At 37.0% G+C, this 11166-nt stretch overlaps 1 protein-coding gene across 2 annotated transcripts; it reads right to left on the reverse strand.

Moving 5' to 3' along the window:
* Positions 1-885: 885 nt before the first annotated feature.
* Gclm (Glutamate-cysteine ligase modifier subunit) lies at positions 886-7591 on the reverse strand. 2 transcript variants are annotated; one of them, XM_067761809.1, is made up of 2 exons: positions 3912-7591; positions 886-3857 (listed from the first exon to the last, which is right to left on the reverse strand). In XM_067761809.1, the coding sequence occupies exon 1, from the start codon at positions 7355-7357 to the stop codon at positions 6509-6511; it is 849 nt and encodes a 282-aa protein (XP_067617910.1). In that variant the 5' UTR covers positions 7358-7591; the 3' UTR covers positions 886-3857; positions 3912-6508. The 2 variants fall into 2 exon arrangements, with proteins under 2 accessions (XP_067617910.1, XP_067617911.1); XM_067761810.1 differs by having other exon boundaries at positions 886-3868.
* Between the last annotated feature and the right edge of the window lie 3575 nt (positions 7592-11166).

Genomic DNA, 11166 nt, shown 5'->3' on the forward strand with positions numbered 1-11166 from the left:
GTGGCCTTGGGACTGGGCGCCCTTGGGCAAGCATTGGGGTACCCGGATGATTTGGGTTTGCGACCTGGCAACATGGCGCGATGAAACCCGTCGGGGGGTTGCCGTCGCGGAGACCAGAACATCTAGGAAAGTGGCACCACCCAAGGCAGGAGCTGCATTGAGCGGATGTCGCAAACCTATATATTCTGTGCTGGCAGACGGTGCAAACGGAGGCAGGGACTAAGAGTCTGTTTCCCTGGCCTGCACGATTGCTGCCAGAAAAGAGGGGGGGGGGGGGGGGGGGGGGGGGGGAGAGAAGAAGACGGGGGCAGGGGCTGATGCTTAGCATTGCAACCAGCTCTACTACGAAGGTAGTAGTTATGAGTGGTATCAGCTGTTTGGGTTGTTGGCGCCGTGGGGCGCGAGCAGCAGCGGGTACTTGTTGTGGCTTGCTGAGCAGCGAAGCTGCTGGAAGGTAGTGGGGATACGCTTAGGCGTAGACTACGGGACGCCCTTGGGCGTGAGCAGCAAGGAGCCACAAAAGATTTATAAAAGTTACGTGGACGTCGGGTTTTGGGATCAAGCCCAGAACAACCTGTCCGATGCAACCATCCCTTGCACGAGACACACTGAACAGAGTATGACCGTCCTAAAAAGATTCTTTTCTGGCAAATGCAGCAAAACCATTTCTCATGACCGGGGTCAGGAGACGGACCCGGATTGGGTTCGATACCTTCCCGGAGTAAGAGAATATGTAGCAGTCCTGCTGCAAGGAGCTGCTGGGAGGATGACAATTTGTGGGAGGGACGAAACAAATTAAATGGGGTCACACTGAAATGACAGTCCTTGGTCAGGAAAAATCCCGAGTCGCTCCGGTACATAGAACCGACTGCCTTGGGAAGCAAGGTTAGACTCGGGTATAATGTTTGGATTCCGTATTTTTTGTTGTAATCTCTAATATGTTCTCTGAACCTCGTTCTTAAACTGTAGTCATTGGTGCCGTTTGTCGTATCTCTGTAGTCGTATCCCTAACGTAATCAGCTGTTTATCGTTACGACCTTAAGCGCCAAATACACGACACGAACATTTCCGCGAACATTCCCGTTATGTCATGTTTCTGCGACCTTTTCTGTCGTGTATGGTGGTGTTTGCCAGTTCGCGCAAATATTCGCCAAAAATCAAAATATTTTAATTTTTGGCGAACATTTGCGCGAACTGTTCGTGCGTGTATGGCGAAATAGCTCATAATCGTAGTAATTTCTGAAAGGAACAGATGTGCGCGGAAAAGTAAAATGGACAATAAAAAATGTCTGAGTGAATTTATTGAATCTTCTCTCTTTTTTACGCTTAATTGCCACAGCGAGCAATATTGCTGCAGCACAATTGTTGTCCGTATTCATCGCTGTCTGAAAGAGAACTAATGTTCGGCCAAAAGTTCGTATGGTGTATGGCCAAAGCTGCGAACAAGATCAGCTGTTATAAGGACCGATACGGTTACCGACATGGTTAAACTATATACAGGTTGGCTCATCTGTAAAGCAACAAAATATGTCTGTTCAAATTGTCAAAATCTGTGTATTGGGGTTGGTGCGAATGGTATGGAATGGAAACATAAAACTTAGCAGTTTTTGTATGTGTAAGTAAATGTTGCCAATGTGTTGGTTTCATTTTGAGTTTGCCATCTCCTTTTGACAATCCCTTCGATCATGCAATGACATAAATAAAATCAGCTGATGAGATGAGCCAACCTGTACATAATTGAACCATGGGTTACCGATAAAGCACCAATGTCTGCAGCTTTATTTGCCGTCCCGTTTGTCCTATGCAGGCATGCTTAACCAACGAACCGATATCATTTCGTTACGATAATTAACGTTAATAAACGAAACAAATTCATTTCGTTTCGTTTATTAACGTTAAAAACGTCAAATTAACGAAATGATTTTGCTTCGTTTTCTGCCATATCAAAACGAAATCAAATCGTTTATGTTGATTATTAATTTCAAACTATGCTGGCAAAGCTGATTGATGGCGGAGTCATTAAAGGTGAAAGCATTAGCCAAGCTGATTGCAACTTTGCTCACGAATTTTGACAGTACGAACATTTCTCAGAGTATTTTTGACATTACCACCAACGAATTACACAAACAAATTACATGGAGTTTGTGTGTGTATGTCCGCTCGCTGTTACCACCTTACGGCTTCACCATGGCTATAGCATTGCCAGCACAATTCAAACATAAAGTATCACGTTTTTGTTAACGTTTTTAACGTTAACGAAAGCTTTTCGTTTCGGCTAAAAACGAGATACAATTTATCTTGATAATTTCTTTATCGGTAATATTTCGAAGTGTTTCATCGGAAACGGTGGAAATTTTTTGATAAACGATTAGCTTATGCCCCTATTACCGTTTACAACTCAACTCTGGTTGGGTTGAAATTTCGCAATTTGGTATTACAGATTACAACTCAACCTGTCAAAAAAAATTTCGGTTGAGTTGTCTAGCCTTACAACTTTTTGTGGCATTGCCGTTTACAACCTTGTGTTGGTGTAGTTGTCAACGACGTCAAAATCGTAAAACTGCTTACTAGCAGTTGTCTCATACAATTTTGCAGTTGTTTTGAAAAAATGTTACGTTTTAGAAGACGGTTCACCACCTAATTTTTAACAAAAATTTTCAAAGTTGGTATCAAAAGACACGTTTCCACCTCCGATTTAAGAATCCGAAAACAAAAATTGTAATTCTTTACGACAGCATGACACTGCTAATACGCGTCCAAAAATATCGAGAGAGGTGCCACAAGAGCTATTAATCTCGAGAACAATAATCCGAAAGCGGAAAATAAACATTTTATCTCTGTCCGGAGATATTTTCAGTTGAAGTTGGCGATTTTCATGTGGTTGTTGTAATGTTGTTGTCTTTTTTCGGTTTGTGTTTAATATCTTTTGAACGAGTTAAAATTTGTATTTTCCGCCTTCGGATTATTAATACTGATGTCAAGACGCGTCGTTTAATACCTCTCTCGATATTTTTGGACACGTATTAGCAGTGTCATGCTGTCGTAAAGAATTACCACAAACATTAATTCTAATAAAATCTAATTTCATGTGGTTGTTGTATTTTGCCAGATTTTTTGTATACAGCAATGCAGAAAGATGTTGGACCCAACCAGGATTATTTTTACGAATCGCGGCCAAAGGCTGCCAACGCAGAAAGATGTTCTGTGCAAAAAAACTGTGGACCGGGCCTCATATTTCGGACCCTCTCGGGCCATTTTGTGGGTCTTTGTAAATATCTTTCGAAAGAAATAAAATTTTTAATTTTCGCTTTCGAATCCTAAAAACGGAGATGGAAACACGTCTTTTGATACCACCTTTGATAAGAGTTAGATGGTGCACGGGCTTATAAAACGTTACCAGAAAAAACAAAAAATTTAAAGCCGGTAGTTAAACCTTTTTTAATCAAACAATAATAAACAATTTTGTACACATTTCTAGAAAAACCAACGTTTAAACGAATTACATTGAATAACTTTTTGACTTTATTGATATTCCATAGTTGGACGAGGCTGGTCGCAGTTTGGATGCAGCCAAAATAGGTGAAATTATGCGAGTCCCATTGATACTAATCACTACTCCTGGGAATCCTATTTGAGTAAAATACAGTTTTTTCTGTTAGGGTTTTAATCTACTTCGCACAAATACGCTTCTCAATTATATCTAATACCAGTCCAACACCAAAATCATTTCCACAGCATATTTGATAGCTGCCGTCAGCAAGGAATCGGAGTGTGGCGCATAATTTTAAAATACGAACGCGTATGCGGAAATGGTTCTTAATTTTGTTTAGTACTGAGTAAAATGCTTCCTTTCCAATCTGCAAAATAACTTCATATGAAGCTCATTATTTGTCACTTAAACATTTTCTTACTTGGTCCTTGGTAGTTCCAAGGGATTGGAATGATCACGCGAATGTTTCCGTATTCGCGACATGTCAATCACCAACATTTTCGCCAGTTTAAAATAGATTTCATATAACATTAATAAAAAAATCACATTTGAAAATGCTTAAATTTCTGCCACAAATTGATCAGCTGTTCATTTATCTGTCAAATCATCACTTTCTTAGCTTGGCAGCACCAATTCAACTTCAACTGAAATAAGTTGTAATTCGTAATACCAAACAGGAGTTGAGTTGTCTGAAAGTTGAGTTGTTTTAATTACAACCCAACCAAGTTGAGTTGTGTACCGTAATAGGCCCTTTAACGTTAAGATGCATCCCTGGTCCTATGTAACTATGCTGCCATCCGCAGGTAGACTTGTAAGTAAACCACGGTTCTGAATGAACACACAGCACATACACATAACTTAATATACACAAGCATCAATTTTGACAATAGCTGCTCATGTACCTACGAACTATAAATACAGGACAAACGCCAACGACAGATCAGAACGAAAATCGGCAATGATGATGGCACAACGCCGAAATCGGTTTGTCTCAAAACCAAATTTGACAAGCGATGACCGAAGATCGTTCCAATATACATCATTTATCCACCCTGTCGAAAAATCAACAAACCAAGATAAGTCAAGAAACAGTAAGTTTATTGAAACTTAATATACGTATCTCAAAAATAATTCTTTTAAAAATGCATTTTATTCTCTGTTATCTGGTGATTTTTTGTTTTTTTAGTTAGTCGTTACTGCTTTTGTTCGCATTTCTTTTCGATTTATCATATAAAGTTGTTAATTTTTATTTTTAATTAGTGTGCAGGCTTTTAAATGCTTGCTCATTGCATGTTCTTAAAGCAACAATATGTATAGCTTAAAAATTACATTTGCCACTTTTTGCATACATATTTATATGATTAAATGCCATTCTGTGTCAGTTTTTCACTTATTTTCGATGCCATACTTTATAACTCTTAGTTTCTTAATTTGTAATTAAGGGCAAGTTTCTCCCATAAGCGCGCGGTATCCAGATTACAAGAATACGCTCAAGATTTTTTTTTTATTTTCCTCTTATAACCCAAAATTGAAATTTTTTTATTTTGAAAATGGATTTATCCTAATAGAAAGGTTGTAACGTAAAAGTTAAAAGAAGACGTACTGTAGACATTCTGTTAATAAGGCCGTATCTGATCGAAGTTGTTAACAAAGTCGTCTCTCAAGAGACAGATTAAAAAGGTTGTAACTGAAAAAAACTTTTTTTTTGTCAAAAAAGCTTCGAATTTAACTAAATTTATTACCTATTCACGATTCACAAATGACATATATATTTAGTATAGTTTAGCATTTTAAGTCGTTTACGAATTGTGGAAGTAAATTAAACTAAATTTAGTTCATATATCTTCTGTCCAAAGTTTTTTTTATTTCAATTACAACCTTTTTAAGCGACCGCCTGAGATTCGACTTTATTAAAGACTTTGTTGAGATACGGTCTTATTAACAGAATGCCTGAGATACGCCTTTTTTAACAAAACTTTGAGCTTGCGTCTATTCTATTAGAAGAGGTCAAAATGTGTAGGTGCGTACTGCTACCATAAATTTAAGCCTACAAGTATACTTTCACGTTTCAATTCATGCATGAAGAAGCCATTTCGAACGAAAAATATTGGGTACATAAGCAATCGAAAATATAAAAAGAGTGCTACTTTTGTGAGCGCAACTGGTTACAATTAAAAAAAAATTGCAATAAATGTTAAGATAACGAGCCAAAATTTTACTAATGCATTGATAATATTTGTACCATACATTGTTTGCTTAAAGCTGTTAGGTATATTTTTCAACAAAAAATTCTTTTCGATGAAATCGTAACTACGCTAGACAAATTTAAGATAGGTTAAATTTCACATGCTTTCCAGAATAATTTTAAAGTGTATTGCCTGTGATGCAAAAATGATGAAAAAACCATAATCCGAACATTGGTTAGGTTTATATTAAGAAATCAAGATATATAAGTATGTACATACATATATCGAAGCCGTCGAAAAGGTGTTAACATGACACGTTATGGTCCATCCATCTGCATAATGCTAAATGCTACAATAGTTTGACATAGTTTGACAATAGTTTGGTCTGACAAATATATATATATATATGAATGTTAGAATCATTTTTAGTTTCAGTTTTGCTACTCTACTCCTAAAACATTGTATGGATGTATGTGTGTGCATGTATATCTTATCAGCGATTATAAAGTTTAGAGCGCGCACTGACCTTAAGGCTTTGTATAATAGTACCTTGCAAATTTCTCTTCGGCTACCACAAACATACTTACATATATTGTCTTTACTCATCCCAATATTTGAGGTCAATTTAAATTTGTAAGCAATTTATTATCACCACCAAATTGCAGTCACGCGACTTATGATCCATTCTAACTTATTTCAATATTAGCATCAAACGCATATAAATACCGCCTAATATGTATTGGTGTCCCCCACTCCTACCCCTTTTGTATAGAGTTCTATTGTTTCTATTACATTGTACAATACATACTGTTGTTGCTGCTGCTGCTGCTATTCAAACCGTCGTATTTTCATTTCTGCTAGCACCAACAATGTAACCTCTTGCCGCAATTACACCGCGACAACGAACATGTACTTGATAACGTAATGCCCAATCAACTTGATAGCCAGGCAAAATGAATTGTTCATTAGGCAGCAATACTTCTGGATCATTATGAGTCAGCAATTGTATATCATTTTTGGTACAATAGTCTTGTAATGCGGGTGGTACAACACAGCAAGATTCTAAATTTATTTGCGCTATAGTTGGATGTACATTTGCAGCGCTATTTAATTGTTGTAATTGTTCAATATCTAAATCTGCTATACCCAATTGTGTTATTTGTTTTTTTAAGGCCAATTGTTCTAAGGCGGACCAAAGCTTCTTAAGCTGATCAACATTTTTTGCATTTTTTGTGTTCTTTTCTTTGTCTGGATTGTGCTCACCCCAGTCGGCATTATGATTTTGTGTGGTGGTGCTGCTGCTTTCATGCGTTTTCGGATGGTAAGCCAATACAACATTGTCCACGTGCTCTACTTCGAGTATTTGCAGCAATGTGCTTATGGCTTGCTCAATAAATATATTTGCACTTTTATTTAAAAATATTTTAACTCCAATACCAAGGTCACTACGTTCGTTTTCGGTTATTTTTTGCTTAAGCTCCTCTGTTGCTCGTAATACACGACCATCCGTGTCGTTTAATTCAACTTGTGCAGCCGTTTCTGCACACTGTAAAGTTAAGCGTAAAACTTCAAGTATTTCATCTGTTGTTTTGCCACCCAATTGATTGTTCAAGTTCAATACATTTCCCGTGCTAATAATGACATGGTGAAATTTCTCATTTGATGTAATTGCCGGAATCATTTTCCACAAATTTTATATGCGTAATCTCTGTAGTGAATATGAGTAATTAAAACGAGTCCAAATTTGTGGGTATGTATAAAGATGTGTCCGTGTATTTGCTCTTGCTTTTTACTAATTCAAGTACGGCACGTTAAGTAGTTTGTCAGACGAGTTTATTTTCCTTTTTATATGTGCTTCAATAGCTGGTTTTATAGAAGAATAACAACAAAATTCAGACACCGCACAATACTACCTCAACAACATTGTAAATTTTACCAAGCAGCGCAACTAACAGCTGATCGGTGAAAATTCGCACATTCACACGCACAGTTCTCGACTCAGTTTCAAAAAAAACTTTAGATTATTTAATTCAAATTTTAAAGTGAGATAATCCTTACAAATTTATGTATACAGAATATATATGGCGTTTTTGGGTAATAGTCTAGTTGAGGGGTCGACAGCTAATACGCTACCAAAAATATTGAGTGAGGTGTCAAAAGAGGTGTCAAAAATTTTATCTCTGTCCGGAGATATTTGCAGTTGAAGTTGGCGATTTCCATGTGGTTGTTGTTGTATTCATACCCACAAAAAAATTGTGCATCACCGTGGCGGTCATTTTTTATAAGCGCGGCCAAAGGCCGCCAACGCAGAAAGGTGTTCTGCGCAAAAATACTAGGGATCCGACCCCCGGTTTCGGAGGTACCCGTGGGTCTTTTTTCGGTTTTTCGTTAACATCTTTTGAACGCGTTACAATTTTTATTTTCCGCCATCGGATTATTAATACTGATGTCAAGACGCGTCGTTTGACACCTCTCTCGATATTTTTGGTAGCGTATTAGCAGTCGACTCCTCAACTAGACTATTACCCGTTTTTGTTGTTATTAAAACAATAGTTTTATTTATATTAAATCTTTTATCATTTTTTTTTAACTTTGAAAAAACTCCGAACACCATTCCTTCATTATATGACATTCGACTGCCTAGTCCACTGCCTTCCACCCTATTCGCAACATAACCTCTACTTAAGCTGCCAAACTATATAGTAAACAATGCTCAACAATTTAAGGCCCCATTACTGATACTCAGCATAGACTTGACTTGGCTTGAGAACTGTCACTTACAGTTCTGTTAAATGAACATTGCATGTTACTGATTACTCAAAACTTAGCAACACTCATGATTCAATCAGAAGAGGTTTGCTCGACAGACGAATTTTTTGACAATTGCAGCCGTTTTGCTCCCAAATCGAATTGACATCCGTTAACTGTGTTGTTTCTTTGCAATTTTTCGAAAAATATTAGTAGTAGAAAAAGGAAGCAATCAGTTTACAAATCCCCGATAAGTACTGAACTGCATAATTCATTAGAACATTTATTTTAATTTTATGATGAATTTATTAACTATGCCATGATCTATTAGTGTGGCTGAACATAGGTAATTTTTTGAAAAGTACGGACATCAAGGAATCGTGCACTTTCGTAAACCTATGAACAGACGAAACCTAAACCACTTCAAAATTCATCGTTCAACGTCAAAAACTCGACTAGTAAATTGATTTACATAAAAATGTAATTAGTAAATATCGGAGATGCCATAATGAAATGTACTCATTGAGCATATTAACTTATTCATTCCGTATGTTCGGAAAATTCGTCCCCATTTAAGAATTTGGGGAATCGGTTTATATTTGGAATATTATGTAGTATATACTTATTTGATATATTCGGACCCCGTGAGGTAGTATGAAAGGGACGTGTTCCAAATATTCTAAATTAACGGAAGACTTCCATGAATACTCAACGTAAAGGAGCTTTCCGAAATTTCAGAGTAAAAAGGTGAATACTCCCTGTGTAGCAGGACCACATAAAAGCTGAACTCTTCTGTCAAAGTCAAGACTGGAATATAAAGTTCTAAGACAATAAGCCATTTTCTTTTACATTTTTTTTGGCAGACCATGTCGACTGCCTTTTCAATATAGTCCTATCTCAAAGTATTTTTCAAAAACTTACCATTTCATGATTTGTCACAAAAACGCCCTATATTAGAATTAGATTGAAGAACGCCTCAGAATGCTTTTCATTAACTCCCTCTTATGTCAAAATGCATTGAACTTATGCTCATATAGGGGGTTTTTGAAACAAATTGTGATAGTGTATTTTTGAATAAAATTCTAAACCAACATAGCTCTTTATAAATTCATGAAATATTTAGTAGAAAATGAATTATTTCCTCCAAAACCTGTTGGCATTTTCAAATTTTTTATCACTACTAATATACTACTAAATGTACTTTTCTACTACAATTTTCGCTAAAGGGAATTGAATTATTCCCCGTTTTCCTTACTTCGTAAAAGCAACCCGTCCAGATTTTTCAATTTGGGAGTGTCAAAGCTCTGCCGTCATTGAAGAACAAACCTCTAGTAATTGAATCATGAGCAACACTTAACTTGACTTAGAAGTCTGTTGAATTTTGATTTTCTATGTAAGTTCTAAGTGACGTTTACATTTTGAGATGCCATTTGTTTGTTTCCATTTCATTTTGACATTTTGTCATACAAATTGACATTTATTGATTATGATTCCAGAGCGTATGCGCTAAGTGGAGTATAATCAAGGCTAAGTTGCCAAGTTTACGCCAAATTTGGCAACTTAGCCACGATTATACTCCACTTAGCGCATACAATCTGGCATCATAATCAATAAATGTCAATTTGTATGACATGACTGATACTCCATTACTGATACTTAGCATAGACTTGACTTGGCTTGCGAACTGTCACTTACAGTTCTGTTAAATGAACATTGCATGTTACTGATTACTCAAAACTTAACTTGACTTAGAAGTCTGTTGAATTTTGATTTTCTATGTAAGTTCTAAGTGACGTTTACATTTTGAGATGCCATTTGTTTGTTTCCATTTCATTTTGACATTTTGTCATACAAATTGACATTTATTTAAAAATAAATTTCAACGCTGATTATGATGCCAGATTTTATGCGCCAAGTGGAGTATAATCGTGGCTAGGTTGCCAAGTTTACGCCAAGTCAAGTCTATGCTAAGTATCACTAATGGGGGCTTAAGATCAGTAATGGGCTCTAAACTTGCTGTTTCATAGCACAATTCACACACAAAAGATTGCGCATTCACGAGTTCAAAATTGCTTCGTTCTGCGCATCTACGTCACACTTGACTGCTTAAGCGCATGAAAGAAAGAGCGAAAAAAGAGCTAAAGGAAAATTACGTAATAATTGCTCATAAAAAACAGCTGAGCTAATGTTTACATGCGCAATGCGCCACCTTCTAAAATTCCATCATGGTGGTTTCATAGTCCAGTGTCCAAACGCGGCAACTCCATCTTCCTATTCTCAGTCAATTCTTTCTTTTTGTCGCTCAAAGTGCTGCTCATTTGCACTCATTTGTTCAAGGACGGCCATTAGCACCACACAATGATTAACACTGCAACTTCTTGTTTTATTTTGCTCAATGCGCTTCGTTCTGACTTAACGTTCATGCACATTATAATACGCGACATGTAGCGACACGTTCCGACAAAATATTCGCGGCATTTTTGCCTAGTTGGTAAAATTGGTCGTGTCGTGTCGTACGACTGTCGCTAGATGTGCATGGCTCCGTAAGAATATGCAAATCAATATTTTGTCGCTACATGTCACGTCGTATAATGTGCATGAACCTTTAGTGGTAGGGTCCTGAAAATCCCTTACAAGAATCCCGAGCGATTTTGCGTAATAATTTACAACAGGGGTCGAATGCTATTACACCTTCAAAAATATTAGGAGAGGTGTCAAACAACGCTTCCCAAGGCCGTCGGT

This window comes from Eurosta solidaginis, chromosome 1 (genome assembly GCF_040869045.1).
Source record: "Eurosta solidaginis isolate ZX-2024a chromosome 1, ASM4086904v1, whole genome shotgun sequence".
Lineage (NCBI taxonomy): Eukaryota > Metazoa > Arthropoda > Insecta > Diptera > Tephritidae > Eurosta > Eurosta solidaginis.